General features: G+C 35.1%; 1 protein-coding gene across 1 annotated transcript; it reads left to right on the top strand.

Annotated features, from left to right (window-relative positions):
- The first annotated feature begins 13874 nt into the window (after window positions 1-13874).
- ERD2B (endoplasmic reticulum retention defective 2B) lies at window positions 13875-18251 on the top strand. The gene is made up of 6 exons (XM_039031054.2): window positions 13875-14444; window positions 14955-15220; window positions 15388-15503; window positions 16810-16883; window positions 17763-17826; window positions 17945-18251. Exons 1-6 carry the CDS (start codon window positions 14354-14356, stop codon window positions 17979-17981), a joined length of 648 nt encoding a protein of 215 aa, XP_038886982.1. The 5' UTR covers window positions 13875-14353; the 3' UTR covers window positions 17982-18251.
- The last annotated feature ends 3768 nt before the right edge of the window (window positions 18252-22019 follow it).

Raw genomic sequence — 22019 nt, 5'->3', positions numbered from 1 at the left:
GAGTCTATCAAGAGTATTCTTGTAGCTAGGTACCCCACTTGTCATCAAGTATAGATCTCATTAAGAACTGAGTTCAACCTTTCTTATTGTAAAATCCAAACCCTAATTACTTTAAGTAAGAGTAGGTAATGTGATGTCTTCTAATGAGCTATGATGAAATCATGTCTTAGGAATTATGGAAGAAAGAAGGAAGCCATGATGTGGTAGATGATCTAGGTGGAAAAGTGAATGAAGGGTGAATTGATCAGCTGAATTTCACTAAATGTTGCCTAAGGATGGAACTCACGCAATGGGCTTGGGGATGAGGAAAGGTGTGGGTGGTAGTTTTCAATCGGGTAGCAAGCCAAGCATGAGGTGGCTGGCCGAATGTTAGAGGGTCATGTTTGACGTTGGAGTGCATAGTGAACATATGAATGAGGTCATGCAATTCTTTGAGGTGTAATGCTGAATTAACACTATGGGTGGAGTTAGGAAAGGAAAATTGATTAAATCCTAGCCCTTCATCACATTAGTGGGCAAGGTGGCACAAGAAGTTTTCATGCCAGATTTTTGGTGGTGGTAAGCAAAAGGGTCGAATTCATTTAATTAGTTTGAACAAAATACTTGGGCTATTCATGTAATTCTAGTGACATTTGAAAGCTCTGTGTGTCTATTTTCTGTGGCTTTACTGCAAGAGGGAAAACTTGCCAGAATAAGGCCAGAGGAGCAAAATAAAGACGAAGAGTTTGTTTCTCGGGTGAATCTAGGCCATCAGTGAAGAATTAAAGCTTTAGGACGAATCACGAAGATTTTTTAGCTAAAAATTTGACGTAATATTGTTAACTTAGTTATAAACAACTTTTAGAATGAAACTTTTTAAGATGAGGCCTGAAAGTCGAGTTATATATTTTTTAAGTTTGAACTGAAAATTGTTGAACAAGCAGGCAGCTGCTTGAATTGGGGCCAATGATGAATTTTTGAATCTCCAGATAAAACGACGGAGAAATTTGAGCTAAAATTTTAAGGTAATGTTACAGACTTGATTCTAAGCAATTTTTTAGAAGGAAGTTTCTTGAGATAAGTTCTGGAAATTTAGTTATGAATTGTTGAAATTGAATCTGCAGTTTGATACTCCAAAATTTTCCTAAGTGTGGGAAGTGTGGGCGATCAAAGGGTGCATTCTTTTAACACCCAATCCCTTCAAATTTGCTAAGTGACCGACCCTTAAAATGAATGGTAGGAGGCACAATGTGATGGTTTGGCATGTGAGCTTGATTTATTGAGTAGACCTAAAAGGAAGGCTAATGTAAATACTAAGTAGTATGCTTATATGTGTAGGTTCAACTCCCATTGGAGAAGCCTATTAAGCCTTAAGGAAGTAAACTTGAAGGACCTATGAGTGACTATGAATGATTTATAAATGGTTTATAAATATTTTAATAATCCAGGCTTTATTGACAGTTACTTTTATGTTGGTTATTTTATAAGAAGTTCCAAGCAACGCATTTCTCTAAAGTTTATAAATGCATGCTAGTTACAAAGTTTATGAAATATGCTTTGATACAATGGTTGAACCATGGAAGTCTTCAAAAGAAGATTCTATGACATGTTTAAGTTACAAGTATTTGTATTATGTTTTAAAGCATATGTGCTCTTAATGTTGTTGAGCATGCGTTAGCAAATGATATTCTTATGAAAATTATGTTTTATGAGATCAAGCTTTCAGTAAGCTTGTTTTATGAAAATGTTTTCCTATCAGGTATTTTCAACTCAATATTGAAGTACAAGGAGAAGGTATCCGAGCTGTACTACCTAGCTTCGGTTATGTTATGATTCTGATTCTGAAGTACATAGAGAAGGTATAAAAATAATTCACTCAGTTCAGTGATAAGCAGTGGTACCCTGCTTCAGTTATGATCCTTGACATCAGGATCCAGTTTGCTCTACGTGCACGTATGAAAGTTAATCAATTCAGTAGGATTGAACCACAAGGGTTCTTTCCTAGCATTGGCTGAAAGGTGCTGAATAAAAGGGTTCTCACCCCAGCTCAGGCTTATGTTTGAGAGATCGAACAAAAGGGTTCTCTCTTAAACATGATATCCGACGATGAGATTGAACCACGAGGGTTCTTTCCTAGCATTGGCTGAAAGGTGCTGAACAAAAAGGTTCTCACCCCAGCCCAGGTTTATGTTTGAGAGATAAAAAAAAAGGATTCTCTCTTAAACATGATATCCGACGATGAGATTGAACCAGAGGGTTCTTTCCTAGCATTGGCTGAAAGGTGCTGAACAAAAGAGTTCTCACCCTGCCAAGGCTTATATTTAAGAGATCGAATAAAAGAGTTTTCTCTTAAACATGATATTCGACGATGAGATTGAACCACGAGGGTTCTTTCCTAGCATTAGCTAAAAGGTGTTGAACAAAAGGGTTCTCACTCCAGCCCAGGCTTATGTTTGAGAGATTGAATAAAAGGGTTCTTTCTTGAACATGATATCCGACGTTGAGATTGAACCACAGGGATTATCTCTCAACCGAGAATCAGTTTAGCTATGTTTTCAGATACAATGGTTTTAAAAGTTTTATGTACACATTTGCTTGGCATGTTTTAGTTATAGTATTCTATTTTCTAGCTTTCAGTTTAAGCATGAGATTTATGTTTTTATTAGTCACTCACTGGGCGAGTAGCTCATTCTTTCAAATGTTTTTCTTTTCCCAGGTAGTGGTCATCTCCCTAGATGTTAGCTGTCATCCTGCTCTACCACTCAAGAACTCCAGTTAAAAGTCCAAAGTCTAAAGAGAGGTTTTAGGTGTTTATTCTGTAAATGTTTGTACATATGTGTTGCTCATATTAGGGACTAGTAAAGTATATTGGGATCGCTGAACTCTGTATGAGTTAATATGATGTAGTTATGTTGTTGTTGATCCCTGGTGTTCTGAGGTTCTTTTTAAATTTTCCTTAGTTTGGTGAATGTTATATATGTATTCCAGGGATCTAAGCAGATTAAGGATGTTAGTTAGACAGTAAGTGCCACAAAAGGGTTGGTAACTACTATCGTCACATTCACTTCTGGATTAAGAAGGGTAATCTGGGAGGGGGTGTGACAAGTTGGTATCAGAGCATAAGATTTTGGGAAAAAAGTGAGAGTTCATGCATGAGTCTAGGTCTCAAACGTAAGTTCCTAACATGTGTACTACATAACTAGGAAAGGAAGCTGAGAAGAAGTGGCATGCAGAGCAGTCAGACAGCAGATGGGGACCCTGACCCTACCTTTAGAAGTTTCGATATTCGAGGGAATCCAGATTCTAGTGAATGGAAAGGTAAAGACCCGGTAAATCAAGAAATGACTTCAAACGGGGAGTCGAGGATTTCGTAGATAAAAATAGATCCTCAGTTAGGGGATAAAATATTTAATAGTATCGCCAAAAGGTTAGTAGAAAGTGTCGAGTCCATTCTGGCGGATTTAGAAAGAAATCACGGTATTGAGAAAGACCTAATAGATATTGATAAAGGTCAGGGAGCAAAGGAAGAATGAAAGTGAGCTTCAGCAAAGTCGAGAGGTAAGAGTACTAGACCTCTATTTTCTGGTCAAGCAGTTAGGAAGAGACAGAGAGCTACAAGTCAGCATAGTGTAAGAAGAAAGAAGCCAAGACTTGTGGTTAGTATGGGTGATAGATCAAGGTTTGGGTGTTCTACCGAGCCAGTAGCTAGTACAGGTAAGAAACCCTTATGTACGAATTGTGGTAAGCATCATCAGGGGACATGTTACAAGGGGGGAAAACGTATATTTCTAGTGTAGACAGGCAGGAAATTTCAAGAGGGAATGCCCCAGCTAGGTTGAGGTGTTCAAACAAAATAGAGAATGACTTTACAAATGACAGATAAGCCTAGTGGCTCAGAAGCCGAGGAAGGGATTCAAGAGAAGAAAAACGAGAAAGGGAGCAGGACGACCTCAGTGGCACGGCAGGTTTTACGAAGTGACCCACCAGGAGACAGAGGAGTCTCTTTATGTTATGAATGGTAAAGTAACTTTATGTACCAGTATATTTATCAAATAGTTGCTTATGGTGCTATACCTTTATTTTTATCTAGCATGTTGCACTGCTTGTAGGAAGATTGTAGAGAGCATGTCTTTAAGTAGTTATTATTATGCTGTGAGAGAGGTTGCAATAGTATAAGAGTTTTACAGGCTCTCGGGTAGTTATTGATAATTATAGTTTATGAAGTGATTCCTTTAGATTTCATGGAGTTGATGTTACCCTAGAGCATTGATTTCCCGAATAAATATTAAGACTGTATGGATTGTTTTAAGAATAGATAATGTTCAAGAGATTTGGGTAGGTAAGAGATAGTATTTGTAGGAAGCAAAAAAGTACTTCCAAGAAGCTTAATATCAGCAGTGGAGGCTAGGAAGCTGCTAAGTAAAAGATGTGAAGCCTATTTAGCCCATGTGACAGTTTTGTAGGACGAAAAGCTGAAACCTGAGGATGTACCAGTTGTACAAGAGTTCCTGGATGTTTTCCCTGAAAAGTTATCAGATTTACAACCTGACAGAGAAGTTGAGTTTAATATCGATTTAATTCCAAATACAACACCTATTTCTCAGTTACCATATAGGATGGTACCAGAAGAACTTAAGAAGTTGAAAGTTCAGTTGCAGGAATTAGTAGATAAGGGTTACATCAGATCTAGTGTGTCACCTTGGGAAACGTCGATATTTTTATCAAGAAGAAAGACAGTACTCTCAGTTATGTATAGATTATAGGTAGTTGAACAAGGTGACGATCAGGAACAAGTGCCCATCGCCTCGTATAAATGATCTCTTTGATCAGTTAGAGGGAGCCACGATTTTCTCTAAGAAACAAATTCATAAAAACCCAATACCTCAAAATCCACTATCTAAGTGGGCTTGATGTCTCCACTATAAGCCAACACCTAGCCCACTATCTTGTTAGTGGAATTATCCAACAAAAGTTTGGATTTTCCACTAACTTTAGTCAAAGGGAAAAATAGTCATTTTGTCAAAGTCAAACTTTGACTGAAAAATCAACATTTTGACTTTTTATGATTTTTTCCATGTTGACTAATTTTGACCTCCCGAGCATGAATCCGCATTCATTTTCTCGAAATTCAAATCACATTTGAATATAAGGTCTGTCAAAGTTTGACTTTTCAAAGACAAAAGTCAACTATTTGACTTTTTACATCTTTGACCATTTCCATTATTTCCGATCTTTCGAATATGAACGTATTCATATTATTGATATTTAAATCACATTTAATCATTAAAGCTGTGTCTCTAAACTGAAAACCGACTACTATATCACATATACTTGTCAGTTTTTCTCTCTTCACCTAATTCGAACAATTCGAATCATTCTATCATACTGTTCCAAGTTTATTCCATATGAGCTAGTAGGGAAACGTAATGGACCTATAGATTATGGGCTCCAACGATACGAGATTAGCTGGCTAAACTCTTTAGACGGAGCTAATCAACATTCATTAACTCACGAGTCATTCCACTATAGTCCCGTAGTTGCACTCCTCTCACTATAGATATATTTGTGTCCATATGATATAACCATGACTAGTAAGCTAATCCTTCACAAATTGTTCGTAATCTCGGCTGGGTCATAAAAATCGTTTTACCCCCCAAGACTACATCTTGTTCTTTAAGTTCCACCGATCTTCTAATGAACAATTAGTTTAAGGTCCAACCTATAAACCGAACCCCTTTCGGGCCAAGGAGAGGGTGGGGCCCCTTGTTCAAGACCTGGATTCAGTACTCAAGGGAACAACCTATCTACTATCCCTATAACGGGTAGGAGTGAATTCCATCTTGTACCCTATGTTCCCAGCTATCCACCTGATTTTACCCCTAAAATGGGAGACTTATTGGGCCAGCGATAATGAGCTGCCCTTACCTATGCAGATCTAAGGATAATTCCGAGTGAACAGGAGTTCATAGTTAGCTTAAGATTAATATTAAGTTACCTAGAACATCAATTAACAAAATAGTCAGTTTTATACATAAAACGGCGTTTAGAACTTAAAAAGTGACTATTTCATGGTTCAATCTTATGTAAACATAGGATGCCTCCACTTTCATGTCTCCACATGAACGATTTAGGATCACATCATTTGTACTAACTACAAAATGGCATCCATGGTGTCCCAAGAATAAGGCGCTCAACCTTATTCATATACTATAGACCATTTTGGCTATATATTTGAACTTAATCCACATTTGTGTCACTACATAAAGTTCAAACGACATTAAATAGCCTCAGGATCTTAGTTTATTGGATTCAAGATTACAATTTCAATAACAATTTTATCAAAAAACAAAATAGAATATGTTTATCAATTTACAAACTACGAGTTTTAGGACATAAAATCCAACAGTATTTGTCATCCTTTTCCGTTGTAGTAACAGTTATGAACTTTTGCGATTGTTGTAGTACTATTGCAATGGATCAATATGGCTAGTACCGGCTTTTCTCATAAGGGAATCTCTGATAGCAGACTTCTAAGCCAGCCTGCTTCTTCACTAGTTGTCGCTAATGCTATCATTTCTGACTCCATCGTAGATTGGGCTAAAATAGTCTGTTTCTTGGACTTCCAAGAGACAACTCCGCTAACTATATTAAAGATATAGCCACTTGTAGCTTTTGAATCATCCGAAAGAGAGTTCCAGTCAGCATCACTAAACCCTTCCAGGACAACGGGAAACTTTTGATAATGTAATCCTAAGTTTTGGGTTCTCTTCAAGTATCTCATTACCTTTTCTACAATATTCCAATGCTTTTTACTAGGTCTGCTTGTAAACCTGTAAAGTAGTCCTACAGCATAAGCTATGTCAGGCCTAGTGCAGTCAGTAGCGTATCTAGACTGCCTATGATGCTCGCATACTCAGATTGATTAACACTGTCACCAGTGTTCTTGAACAACTTGACACTAGGATCATAAGAAGTACAGGCTGGTTTACAATCAAAGTAATTATATTTCTTTAGAATCTTTTCTATATAGTGAGACTGATCCAAAGAAATTCCCTTTTTAGATCTATTTATTTTTATGCCTAAGATTACACTACCTCTCTTAAATCTTTCATGTCGAAGTTTGCAATCAATATTGATTTCACATCATTTATAACGTGCAAGTTCGACCCAAAGATCAATAAATTATCTACATATAGACATAAGATAGTGCAGAGGTTATCATCAAACTTATAGTAGATGCATTTGTCACTTTCATTAACCTTGAAACCTTTAGATAGGATAAGGTAATCAATTTTTTCATGCCATTGCCGAGGAGCTTGTTTTAGTCTATAAAGAGATTTGTCTAATTTACACACTTTATTTTCTTGACCATGGACAACAAAACCCTCAGGTTGTTCCATGTAAATCTCTTCTTCAAGTTCACCGTTTAGGAAAGCGATTTTTACATCCATCTGATGTACTACGAGGTTATAAAGGGCAGCAAGAGAGAACAGGACACGGATTGGGGTAATTCTAGTGACAGAGGAGAAGGTGTCAAAGAAATCTACGTTTTCTCTGTCTAAAGCCCTTTGCTACTAACCTAGCTTTAAATTTGTCGACAATCCCGTCAGATCTAAGTTTCCTTCTTAAGATCCATTTGCACCCTATCACCTTACAACCTAAGGGTGGATCTACTAAGTGCCAAGTCCTATTTGACTCAAGTGAATCCATCTCATCATTTATGGCTTCTTACCATAGGTTAGCATCTACTGAGGACAAGGCAAATCTCAGATCTTTAGGGTCTTCTTCTACATTGTAGGTCAGGAAGTCATTTAAGAAATCTTTGGGGGTTCTAGATCTTTTGCTTCTTCTAAGTTTTGGGTCAGTTTCCTCTCTAGGGTTAGGATTTCCAACTAAGGTTATACCACTTGATCCAGAGCCCCCAAGTCGACATTATTTGACTCAATGATCACTTGGTTCACTAGATCATAGAACTTATAGGCTTTACTATTTAAGGCATAACCTATAAAGACACACTCGTAAGCTCTACTAGCCAACTTTCTCCTTTTTGGGTCTGGAATCCTTACAAAGACTAGACAACCCTATGTTCTAAAGTAGGACAAGATTGGTTTCTTATTCTTGAGAATTTCGTAAGGTGGAGTTTTGTTATTAGACTTTAGGATTCTATTTAGGACATAATACACAGTAAGGCTTCTGAACTAAGTAAAATAGTAACTACTAGCTCAGCTAAAGTTCTACTTTTCCTTTTGGCTTTTACGTTCATTTTAGGAGAATAAGGTGTGGTATTTTTGTGTATTGTTCCATGTAAGTTAAAGAAATCATTAAAGTTGTTCGAGTCGTACTCGGTTCCTCTATCACTACGAAGTCTTTAACCTTTCTATTAAACTGATTCTCTATTTCAGAAACACAAAGTTTGAAGGCATCAAAAGCATCACTTTTGTTTTTCAGCAAATATACAAAAGTAAAATCAGAGTAGTCATCAATAAAGGTAATGAAATATCTTTTACTGTTCCTAGTCAAGATGCCATCAAATTCAAACATCAGAATGAATCAAATCTATAGATTTAGAATTCCTAAATGCAGATTTATGCAGAGTTTTAGTAATTTTAGCCTGACTTCAATATTCGCATTTATCAAAATCATTCGTGGATAACTTAGGTATCATTTCCAGCCTAATCATGTTACTAATTAAATTCTTATTCACATGACAGAGTCTAACATGCCAAATATTCATAGAACACAACATATACACAGAAGATTTAATTTTATTAAGATCTAAATTTAATTTGAACATTCCCTCAGTTGCATACTATTTCCCTACAAATACATTATTTTTGGTAAGGATATATAAGTCTGCCCCTATAGTTTAAGTAAACTCGGCTTTGTTGAGGAGATAGCCCGAAACCAAATTCTTTCTTATCTCCGGAGTGTGCAGAATGTCCTTCAACGTGAGGGTCTTCTCAGAGGTAAACTTCAGTTTCACCTTGCCGGTTCCAACAACTTTCGTGGAGTGGTAATCTCCCAACGGAATATTCTTATCTTTAGTTTTAGTATAAGTTTTAAATAGACTAAGGTCGTGACAGACATGGCGCGTAGCACCAGTGTCTATCTACTATCCTTCACTACCACCGATCGCATTTACTTATGTGATCATGACGACTAACGGTTCTTCTGTTAGGTTCGCCCGACCAGCAGGATGACGTATGTTCCTATAGTTCCTAGTCATGTGCCTAGGTTTATTACAATTAAAGCAGAGGAACTGTACCTTTCTCATAAAATGGGCTTCTGTTTTTTCTATTGGTTCTGGTTGCTGGAGCCACGGTTCTGACCGTTCTTCTTTGTTCCCTTAGATTTTTTGTCAGGTTTTACCACGACAGAGGCAGGTTTCCCAGGTATTGCATTCACCTCCTCCCTCTGGTCCTGCTTCCAAGCTTCCTCGTTGATCCTTAGCTGGGTTATAAGACTCTCTAAGGAGAACTTCTTGGTCTTATGCCTCAAAATGTTCTTAAATTCCTTCCATAAAAGGGGCAGTTTATTAATAATAACAACAACTTGGAATTGTTAGTCTAAATGCATACCTTCAGTAATTATCTCTGGGCTATCTTCTAGAGTTCATGGGATTGGGCCTCCATGGATTTATCATCCGTCATCTGGAACTTGAGATAACGGCTAACAACATATTTCTTCGACCCAACCTCCTCATTTTCGTACTTCTTTTGCAGGGCATCCCATACCTCCTTTGATGTCTTCATTGTACTGTAGTAGTCATACAGATCATAAGTCAAACCATTTAAAATAAAATTCTTACAAAGAAAGTCTTTCTCCTCCTAGTCAGCAACTTAATTTATCTGTTGTTCAGTTGGTTCTTCTAAAGGTACGATTGACTTGGCTATGGTATAAGTTTCGGCAACTATTTTGACAGTGAGAAAGAACAACATCTTTTGCTTCCACCGTTTGAAGTTTTCTCCTTTGAATCGGAATGGACGGTTGAGGTCAGATATCATAATGTCATTGTTGCTACTGAAGGCTATTGATGTTGTGGCGGAAACCGTCTTAAAATTGTTGGAAATGGCAGGACCCTCAGAATGACGAATTGTTGGGATTAGTGTCCTAATTCTCTCGGAGTCTTGTTGTTTCGTAAAGATACACATTGTTCGATGAATAAAATTATTATTATTTAGTTCTGGCCTTTATTCATATCCAATAAACAAAACTCATTGGTTATCTTATGTGAACTTAAGCATATATTTGTGATATACAAGTGGATCATGCCTTAAGTAATAACCTAAATAGGTCTGTAGTATAAGGATTAAGGTGGGATACTTGATCCTGATGACACTACGGATACGACCTGCTTTGTAGAGGTTTGCAAGTGTTGTAAACTACTATAGATGATAGATCCTGACCATTCGTGTAGAGACGTGGAGCGGGGGTGTCCTATACAAAGAGTTTGTATAAGACTGGACCACGAGATGACTAGACTCTGTATATAACGCCGTTGATACTAGAGACTTGCATCTCATCTAAACAACCATAGGTGACATGACCTCAATCCCGAATGTTTTGGGAACTCCTGCCTTTGAGGGCGGTCCTTTGATTAGTATGGGTAAGAGTGGCCAGATTGCCAACTCAACATGCCTACCTTTTTGGGGACTTGTCTGATCTGGAAGCTGGGAACTCAATCCACAATATGGAATTTACTCCTTTCCCAAAGCAGGGATAAGTAAAGAGATTGCTCCCTTAAAGGTTGATTCCGGGGCTTGAACATAGTGGCCACAACTTCTCTTTAGAAGAGAAGACTCAGTCACAGTAAGACTATGACTTATGTTCATTAGAGGGATTAGTGGTACTTAAGGAGACAGATGTAACTATAGGGGCATAACGGTTATTGGCCCAGCTGTACTTACGAGCGATCTGTGAAGGGTTGTCGCACTTTTGATTGGTTAAAATGGACAAATAATATATCTGTAGTAAGGAAAGTTCAGTTGTCGGTCTTTAGTGGAATGCCTGACAGTTAACGGATGGTAGATCCCGTGATTAAAGAATTTAGTCAGTTATTCACACACCATTGGAGCTTCGGAGTTACAGGTCCATGAGGTCTCCTTTGTAGCTTGGATTCTGTTGAGGATCAGTTCTTGGTGTTGATTTGAATGTTCAAATTGTCAAGAGGTATTTTGATTATATATGAATAATCGGTATGAGTGGATGATTGATGTAAATGAGATTTACATTAAGTACCATGGAATAGAAAAAGAACTATGGTTTATATGTTTCATGAGATGAAATATTAAAACTATAGGTTATAAATGTAGTATGATAAGTTGGTTATCATTTATATTTATAATAATATTAATTATTGGATAATTAATATTTTTTCTTTTAAATAACCAAAGTAGTGGGTAGTTATTGGATCATGGTAACCGTGAGTTTCAAAGGAAAATGGTTTTCCTATTTTGAAAAGATGTTTTTACAAACATTTGAAATTTTTTTGAGTTTTCTCTCGCGAAAAAGAAACTCACAAAGTCGTCAAGTAAATTTAGATTTACTAAACAATCATACAGGTGCGAGCTAAACGATCATGCAATATTTACTAAACGATCGCATAGCTATGCTAAACGATCGCTAGCCCAAGGTAAATGATCGTGTAGAGTCTGTAGGCGACAGGCCGAGCTAAACGATAGACTAAACGATTGCATAGCTTTTGCTAGACGATCGCATTGATTTATCTAAACGATTGGGCATCGACCTATACGATAGGTCTCCGCCATCTCTTACTTGCCAAGTCGTGTACGCGATCGTTGTTTCCTCCGTTCGTCTGCCTCATACTAAGTCCGAACAGAGCCCACCATCTGGATTCTCGCACCGAGAATACCAAGGTCACCTTGTTCGTGATAGAGGAGATCGTTGAGGACGAGCGCGAAGTGTTCGTTGCTGTGTTGCAGTCGTGTAGATCGAACGTTCGAGGTCGCTGTTGTTCGAGCGTTCGTGCGCATCGGAGCGTGGAGATGCATCCTCATATGTGCGTAAAGTTTGATCTCTGTTCTTTTGTATTGTACATGCTGTAATTTCTGCTTTGTAATTGTATAACCATTTGTTTCGAAGTCGACTGTAAATATATGTTCATTCATGATTATAATTTCGAATTGTCTTGTTCTGCTGCTCATGAAAATCATCGCTTCCGATTTTCTTCACGAACAATAATCGGTCAAGGAACGACGATCAAGCAAAGAGCAATTGGAAATGCACCATTACTAATCGGAATACGCACCATTTCTAACCCACTGCTCGAAAATCTAAAATGGAAGAGTTAGGAGAGGAAAAATGGAATGAAGTGAAAATGAGTTGTGTCTTTGAACCCACATTGGTCTATCTCCTCACTCCCTCCAAAACATTGGTACCCCTTGGGACCCAAACCCAAAACTCGAGATTGGAGTACATAAGGGAGACTTCAAAAACCAAATTTTCCAATGTGAGATTCTCCAACCAAGGGTTGGTTCCCTCTTGTTTTTTAAAGTTAAATTTTCACCTAACATCTCCTTCCATGACATCACCGTCGTCGCTTCTAGTTCTTTCACCATCATCATCATTATTCACCCTTCAGACTAGTTCGATGTGATTGATTTATGCTTCAAGGCATAAGTTAATTTCTCAGAGTTTTCGTAAAGGAAGAGGGATAGGGAACTTAATTTCTCCCAATGAAAACAAGCTTCTCTCATGATCTTGTACGGAAGTTTCCTGAATGGTGATCGGGAGATCAGACGTTTTCTATGCCCATAACCGATTTTGAGCGATTGATCGTCGCCGTTGATGCATTGGAGACCTCGACAGACGTACACAACAGATACGAAAGGCATTACGAATATATTTATGAAAAGAGGAAGAAGAAGCTTATTGAGTTCGATTTATGATAGAAATTTTTATCTATTTATTTTCAATTTAGTTTCCTTCTTTAAACTCTATATTATTTAGTTTATAAAATTTATCCGAAGACAAAATCTCCCTTATTTAAATAGTTTCCCCCGTTTTCCCATCCTACTCGACCCGTATGCAATATTGGGATGAGATATTATGGCTGCTTTTTTTTTTTTTTTTTGCAAAGTAAAAAAAAATATATATATATATATATATATATATTCTTGGAATTTTTAAAAATAGAAAAATAAAAAAAAATTATTTACACAAAATAACAAAATTTAATCTTCTTTTATAGAAACTGATGGAAGTCTATCAGTGTCTATCACTGATGGAAATCTATCAAACAAATTGAAATCTATCATTGATATTATGTGATAGACGCTGATAGAAGTCTATCAGTATTTTTTTTATTTTTATTTTTATTATTTATGTAAATAGTTTGAAACAATCACATTCTTTATTTTGTTTTCTTTCTAAATTTCATAGCGGATTTATTTTATTAATTTTGTTTTTTTCTTTTTCATTTTTTTTTTTTTACTATATCTCGTATATATTTGCATTTCGATGTAGTTGTGGAATTTTCCATAATTTGCAACAAGCTTTTGAAGCAAATTGGAAGGGTGAGTTGGGATCATAGTATGTTCGGATACAATTTGTGAAACATGTTAAAAAATCTTCTCCTACACATTCCTCATCAAAGTATGTTTTTTATACCATTTGTGAGAGAGGTTAATTTCATATAACGAATATGGGGTTTCGAGTTTATATGATTGATAGTATTTATTTAATTTATAAAATAGAAGAGTGATATATATATATACATACACATGTATGAAAAAAAAAAGAAGGGATGAAAATGTAGAAAAATATGACATTAATATGAAAATCTCGAAAACCTAAGAAAATGTTAAAATGTTAAAATATTAAAATATCTCATATAATTTCATTTATAGGATTTGTTATATTCACATACATTCAATCCTCTCTTCTATGTTCAATCCTTTTATTTTGCCTCTATCATTCTTCTTAAATTAGAAATGACTCATTAATTAATTAAATTATGTAAATTATGGATGAAACTGAGTGACAGATTGTTTTAAAAAAGTTTTAACTTTATTGCCAGCATAGTTCGTACTCAAAACTCAAATTTCAAGACTATTTTTCAAAAAAGGGAAGCTATTTTTCAAAAACAATATATGAACGCCATTTTTCGAAACCACCGTTACCGCATACGGCAAATGTTAATTATGCGGTAAATAAGAATAACTTTGATGCGTCGTGGGTAAAGTGGGGGGAGGAACAACTGAAAACGGCAATCGGGAAGCTTCTCTACACCATTTTTTCCGATTTCTGAGGTTGAAGTTCCATCAATCTCAGCCCAGAAGGATTCCATTGAGAGCTCAGCTTTAGAGATCGGTCCCCAATTTCGATTCTTCACAAACAGATCTAATCTATTAAGATGAATATCTTTAGATTAGCGGCTGATATGACCCATCTTGCAAGCGTTCTCGTCTTGCTTCTCAAGATCCATACCATTAAATCCTGTGCTGGTATGGATTTTATTCCCCTCCGCCATTTCTTTGTTTGGATTTTAGTTTTATTAGCTTTTCTTTTGGGAATTTGCCCAGAGTGCTTTTGTATTCGTTGTATTTGGAATGTCGTATGGATACCCATTGGAGCTTTTCGTTTTAGATGTCTTGGATTTGTAGGTTCTGAGAAGATTTGTTCCGTTTTGATGTATTACATTCTTGGGTCTGGGAGTTGAAATGTGCGAGAATTGCCTAAGAATTGCAAAAGGGAAGTTTTTGTCTAATATGATGATAGTCCCAACATACATATCACACAATGAAGGCTTAGAGTTATTCAACGATGTGGAATTTCGGCTATGTTAACATTTTGTAATATTTGTTAAGGATATTGGAATCTCAATGTTTTAGAGGGTCTTTCTTGTTTTTGGGTTTTGAGACATGGTCTTTATCATGTATGTTGTTCTATATGCTCTTCAATGGTTAGGTTTTGGCTATAATTTCTTCTATTTTAATATGCTTCATTTGATGTAGGTGTTTCTTTGAAGACTCAAGAGCTATATGCGATTGTTTTTACGACTCGCTACTTGGATATCTTTACCGACTTCATATCTCTGTATAATTCGATCATGAAGTTAATATTCTTGGGAAGTTCGTATTCAATTGTTTGGTATATTAGACGTCACAAGATTGTTCGTCGGTCATATGACAAGAACCAAGACACTTTCCGCCATCTTTTCCTGATCTTACCATGTTTTGTCTTGGCCCTACTTATCAATGAAAAATTAACATTCAAGGAGGTTAGCTCTTTTTATGATTTTCTCTTAGTTATAACATTTCACATTGAAACTATTCAAAGAGGAAAAAAAAAAAAAAACCTGCAACAGAAGGCAAGTCTAATTTTAAGGTTTTAATTAAGGATTTGTTGCACATCTCTTTCCTATATTGAGGTAAATAAATGGAACAGGTCATGTGGACATTTTCTTTGTACTTGGAAGCTGTTGCCATCCTCCCTCAGCTTGTACTTCTACAACGAACAAAGAATATCGACAATTTGACTGGGCAATACGTATTTCTTCTTGGGTATGATTTCACTACCATTGATGTGAATCATGTGATAGCACTTGAATCTATTGTTCAATTTCCACCTTTCCTTATATTGCTATTTTCATATTCTTATCTGTACTTGCCGTTTAGAATCGTTCCAACCATAAATACTAGACAATTGGGAATTTGAATACAATTTCATGTTTACTTTCTTTCTATATGTAATTACACTGTGGCTGAATGTAGGCATCTATGTAAGTCTAACACCTACTGTGAGTTCAAATCCATGAAGTAGGAGCAAATTTCATCGTATCTCCCCTTTTTCTTTTCTTGGTATAGAACCTCAACTATTTTAGATAGTGTGCCAATGAACATCAACCAATTGGAAAAATAGAAAATTGTTAGTCTGTCTTCTGAATGGTTTGGAGCCCAGATAATTGTCTCATGAACCATAAATCTAATTGTTCCTCGTATGTGTCTAGTGACTTCACAACGTTCCTATTTTCCTACTCATGCTAGAAAATAGTAGTGGAGGTACCGGACCACTGTCTATCAAAATATAAACTGCAATTGCATGTGAGTCTGGAATATTTTAGAGCAGACAATCTATACACTCTCTTTCAGTTAGAGCTGGCGTCATTATTTATATACTTGCAGTTTGATTTATACCAAAGAATGTAATCCACATCCACAAATAAAGTAGAAACAGAGTCTGGATGGACCATTGTTTGGAAATGATCTAATTCTCTAATTTTCTAATCAAGTTTATTAGATTTGATACAACGGATTGAACTTATTTGGCTGAATCTATGGCAACAAGGGAAGTCCATCCCAAAGGAAATAAGACAATAAACTAATTAATTCTAAAATATAAATTAATGTTAACTGACAACTAAGCTACAATTAAATAAATTATACAAATTATCTAATGATTCTCCTCCATCAAGATTTGCGCTGCGAAGATTTTTCAAGGACAAGACATTTCTTTTATAAAGGCTGCCATACTTCTACTTGAATACTAAACTAAACATCCGAATTCATGTAAAAATTAAGTTGTGCACTGTCTAAGTGGATAGTTTTCAAGGGGTTTGATTGATTATCAATTGAACAAGAGTTTGATATATTTCCATAACAGACAAACCTATTTTGTTTCCTGTGTGATGGTTTTGTTTAGTTTGGGTTATACTGGAGCCAAATGGTGAAGACAACCTTGTGAAAAGCTTCTTCCTCTTTTATGAACACGTAGTAGCTTCTATTAGCCCATCTATTATCCACCTCTTTGACTTGTTTATGTCAACCTCAGAACTTTATAAACAAACATTCCAAACTTTTCTTGATGCAGTGCATACCGAGCTTTATACATTGTCAACTGGATCTACCGATACTTCACTGAGCCTCACTTTGTACACTGGATAAGTAAGTCATCTCTTTCTTCTCCCCTTTGTTGCGATTTAGTGGCAAGTTGTTGGGGGTGTTTTGTTTTGTGCAAGATTTTGTTAGTAAATAGCAACTTCGTTTCATTACATTTCAAGAAAAAGACAGATGCATCCTAAGGTAATATTGATGTATGTAACCACAGTTCAATTTTTTGGGATAATATTATTGAAACTTTCGGGTGGCATTGTATAATATGACACAAACTCTCTGCTTTCTTGATTATTTTCATTCTGAATTGTTTGATGTTTAGTTTCCCATTGGAATTAAAGACATTTTCTAAGAGATGGTTTTTCTTCTGCAATTATTATAATAATAATAATAAAATGCAGATGCAAGTCAATCTGAAATTGATGCAATGGGCTGTATAACTATAATTAGCATGTTCAACATAATTTTATTTCTTTGAAACTTCATATCAGGCTCTGAATGCAGGAGAATAGCGAAAAAGGAACTTTTTTTTGTTATTGTCATCATAGTTTGATTTTGGAATTTTATTTTAAAGCGTCTTTTAGTCATGTGACATCTTTCAGTACCTTGAAACCATAGTATGCTAAAATAGCAATAAAATGTTAGTTGGAGCGTTCAGCCTGATGTGCAACATGTTTAAAGTAGCATAGAATAGCATATCTGGAATTAATGAAAAATATTGGGGAGATTCTTCTACCATGACGGTTTACTTCTTGAAAAATTTGTCACATAGCCCTTAGATCGTAGAGATATATTTTGAAAAGCTTGTTTTGCTCACTTTAATCAAAAAGGGCGGCACACAATCACCTAGAGGAAAATATGTTGTTAGTTGTTCAATGTTCTTGGAGAAATTGGCTAACTTCCTAACAAACATACTTTGTGAAATTGCAGCTTGGATTTCTGGGCTTGTGCAAACGCTACTTTACGCAGACTTCTTCTATTATTATTTTCAGAGGTGACGTAGATCTTTTTCTCCAAATAATCCTTGATTTCTTATATACGATCCAAGTGTGTGTTTCTTCTTTGAATTATGTTATATGACATTTACCTTTTTGAACATTCAATCTCTGCAGTTGGAAGAACAACCAAAAACTCCAGTTGCCAGCTTAAGAACTTGGAAGAATATATATATAAAGGAGAAGTCACTTCACTTATGACATTCAGTTGTATTTGTTTTTTTAGTTCACAGTTACCACAAAATCCTGATCTTTCTCGAATCTTCCCGAATGCGTGTTGTTCACTCTGTTTAAACGGTTTTTGAGAGTGCAGGTACTTTTATTTCTACTAAATCAATAGAGAATACATGCCTGTAAGTTTGTGCTGTAAAGAATCAAATTCTCAATCTCCTTCCACAAAGAGACCTTAGCAATTTTTAAGCAATCTTTAGAAGTTTTGTGATGTCGTTTAGGGGTTTAGATAGATACATTGTAATGTGGCTAACATTGACAATTCATCAGCACTTAATTTATATTCTTCTCTGGAAAGCTTGAAACCCCAAAAGAGTAAACCATATCTTTTCAACCATTTTACTAGACTTTGAGGAAGGGATCTACTTATATTTGAGGAATAAGTTATGAATTTTTAATGGATAAGTTATGAAATTTTCTTTTTCTCAATGTCAATGTAAGCATATATAATATATATTTGAGAAATTGCAATGGGTCGCAAATTAGGAATTTGGTTTAGCAACTATGTTTTCAACTATTGAAATTTTGTAGATATGACAATATCTTGAAAATTATTTTCTGGTTTCAAATTACCCCTATAATTTTGAGGAAGGGATCCTTTTCTTCTTTGAGGAAGGGATCCTTTTCTTCTTCATTTTTCTCCTTTTGCATGTTCTGAGTCCGAACACTTGGGCATAACAAAACTCTCCTCCAAGCTATACTCTTTTATAGTTTACTAACCATTGTATTCTTGAAAATGAGGATTCTCGAGTACATATATATTATAGAGTACAGTATAGTATACTTTTGATTTGTTTAAAGTTAATTGAGAAAAATGAAGAAATTAAGGGATTCTCGTACCTAAAATGTTCGTCAAAACGAGCATAGTCTAATCGACATAGTGCTTGTACTGACAAGCTCAAAGTTAGAGGTTCAATTTTTCTATTTTACGTATTATTAAAAAAAAATGCTTGAAATACCCAATGATTTCATGTCTCATCCCGTAGAAGGAATGGGCGTGATCGTTGAATTCTCATCCCTCCCAGGGCCATCAGCCAATCCGATCTTGCGACTTGAATTGACAATCAAGATGAGGGAGCATGGCATGTTGGATGCTTTGGTGATTTTTATTGTGGTGCTATAGCGTATTTGGGTATGTCTCGATCATGTGATTTTTTTTTCTTCTTTTTTATAGGAGACAACTTTGTGAGATCTCGATTGACTCAATTCACAATTTTCATGTGTCATTATGAGGGTAGTCGACTGTGGGATAAAGATCAGAATGCAAAATGCATGATTCGAGTGAGCGATGACAATACGCGACAGTGACAGGGTAAGGTGGGCCAACTCCCTTTAATATTGGTTAGCATTGTCATGTAAATTGATACACTTATAAAATCTCAGAGTTCGCATTAATACATCTACTAGTTCAAGATTTAGATTTAATACAACACCTAAAGTTTTAGGGGTATACATCGTTATTCTTTTCTAAAAATTATATGTAGAATAATGTTTTTTTTCTTTAATCCCAAAAAACTAAAAAATGATTTATTAAAAGAAAGAAAGAAAAGAAACAAGAAAGAAGCCATTAGATTTTTGTTTTCTAGAAATCATGAAATTCGACCTAGATTCAAGCATACTGAGTGGAATCTCGATCAAATAAATGGCTGAAATTCATGAATTTCGATCGAGATATAGTGGCCACTTTGTTTAAAGTGGTGAAAACAAATTATACATATGTCCTTTTTTTTCATATGAATACTCTCATTTTTCTCATAATTGTCCAATTTTTAATTAACCCATGTTCTCCAACAACATAACTAAATATAAACTAACACTTTAAAACATAAAATACCATAAAACCTCACAAATTTTTAAAGTGAAAATTTCTCCTAAAACTTAGGAAAACAATAAATAGCTAAATACACAAAAAGACGCATTTGACTATTAACACTCCATTTAAATCTTAACGTTGTTGTTGCTTCTTCCATTACTGTCCTTTTGCATAAACAACTTTAGAAATTATATATGGCTTTTTTTAAAAAAATAATAATAATAAAAGAGAAATATTAGTATTTAATTGGAAAAGGTAGCCAACAACCTTTGATCAGTACGGGCAACAATGCTTAGTTGCCGCTCGAATAAGGAAAAGGTGTAAGAAGAGTTTTGACTTTGATCATTACTTTAGAGATGAAAAGTTATAGAGAATATTCTGACAATCAAGATTGATTGGTTGATCGATTGAGATATATATATATATATATATATATATATATATATTATTTTCTTGGTGTAATTTCGAGGTTATCTCGTTCGTGTTTAATAAATTTTAAGAATATGTACTTTGTATAAACAAGTAGAGTATAAAGATTTGAGAGATTGTAAATATCAATTATCTCTAAATTATATTGATTGGGACTATCGACATTAATATTTAATCATTGCTATGAACAGAGAATTATTTTAAATCTTTCATGTGGCAAATATTGATGTCATCAACTATAAACAACAATTGTAAATCAGTTTGACTAGAATTTAGGAGTTTAATATTTGTCATCAATATTTGTCAATACCACTAAGCCTAGTTCATTTTGACTAGAATTTCTAGTTTGATACAATTAAACTTCTAAATTTTCGTAAGTAGATCAATTTAGACCTTTTATTATGATTATCTCTGAAAATCATTCATGCATTAATTTTCAAATGCGTGTAGATTTCTTCAAATGTCGATTTTATAATAATTAAGAGTCTAAATTGATTCATTTAGTTATGAAAGTTTAAAGGTATAACCGATGCAATTATAAGTTTCACGTGAGGTTTTTTCAAATAAAATGTAATAGATGGTGTAAATTGATATATGTAAAAATGAAATATTTTCTAATGGTTAGGTAAATGTCATATTAAATGGGGACCAAACTAAAATTGAAGACCAAAATTAGGCATAGGAGACTTGGTTTGATCAATCTCTTCATTATAATACAGATCAACATGCAAAGGAGAGACTTGTATGAGTTGCAGCTCATGCTAGGAGAAGACAAAGCCAAGAAGATGCATTATGTGTGAGCTACTTCAAACATGGATAATGGAAAATCTTCATTTTCTATTCAAGTATTTTGTTTTCTAATTTTCAAATTTTATCTCAAAAATCCAATTTTGATTTTATTAAATCTATTTTGATTTTAACATTGAAAATTTTAATTAATTTCATAAATTAATTATTGAATAAAACTTAATTAATTTAATATCAAATATTAAATTAATTTTAACACATATTCATCTTTATATATTTAAGTCATATTTAAATATATAAATTCTCCTATTTCGTTCAATTCTCAAATTAAACATATAATTATATCTCATATAATTACTAATTTCCTTAATTCTAATTTGAACGATTCAAATTAACTTATCACGCTATACTAGTGCTAGTCCATTACGAGCTAGTAGGGGGACCTCGCGGACCTACAGATCATGGGCTCCAACGATCCTAGATTAATTGGCTAAACTCATTAGACTAGATTAATCCCCATTTACTAATGGGTCACTCCACTAAAGCTCATAGTTGCACTCCCCTCATTGTAGATATATATTATGTCCATGTGATTTAACCATAATCAGCAAGTCGACCTTTCACAGGTTGTTCGTAATAACGGCTAGATCAAATATCTATTTTACCCCCGAGATTACGTCTTATTCCTCAAGTCCCTACTGATCTTCTAATGAACAATTAGTTTGTGATCCAATCACTAAACCAAACTCTTTCAGCCCAATGAGAGGGTGGGGCCCCTTGTTCAAGACCTGGATTCAGTACTTGAGAGAACAATCTTTCTCCTATCCCTAAATCGAGTAGGCGTGAACTCCGTCTTACAACCTATGTCTTCAACTATCTATCCGATCTTACCCCTGAAATGAGAGTCTTATTGAGCCGACACTCTTGAGCTAATCCTCACCTATGCAAATCTAATGGCAATCCCGAATAACA

Source organism: Benincasa hispida, chromosome 5 (assembly GCF_027475165.1).
Source record: "Benincasa hispida cultivar pf3 chromosome 5, pf3_genome.v1.1, whole genome shotgun sequence".
NCBI classification, from domain to species: Eukaryota; Viridiplantae; Streptophyta; class Magnoliopsida; order Cucurbitales; family Cucurbitaceae; genus Benincasa; species Benincasa hispida.
The sequence above is the reverse complement of the archived record's forward strand: the minus strand, read 5'-3'. Positions and strand labels throughout refer to the sequence as shown.

Bases quoted from the DNA above. Each gene is read 5' to 3' on its own strand.
- ERD2B (XM_039031054.2), top strand. From the start codon at position 14,354: ATGAATATCTTTAGATTAGCGGCTGATATGACCCATCTTGCAAGCGTT. The intron at 14,445-14,954 runs GTATGGATTTTA...CATTTGATGTAG, and splicing joins TACCATTAAATCCTGTGCTG to GTGTTTCTTTGAAGACTCAA. The intron at 16,884-17,762 runs GTAAGTCATCTC...GTGAAATTGCAG, and splicing joins TCACTTTGTACACTGGATAA to CTTGGATTTCTGGGCTTGTG.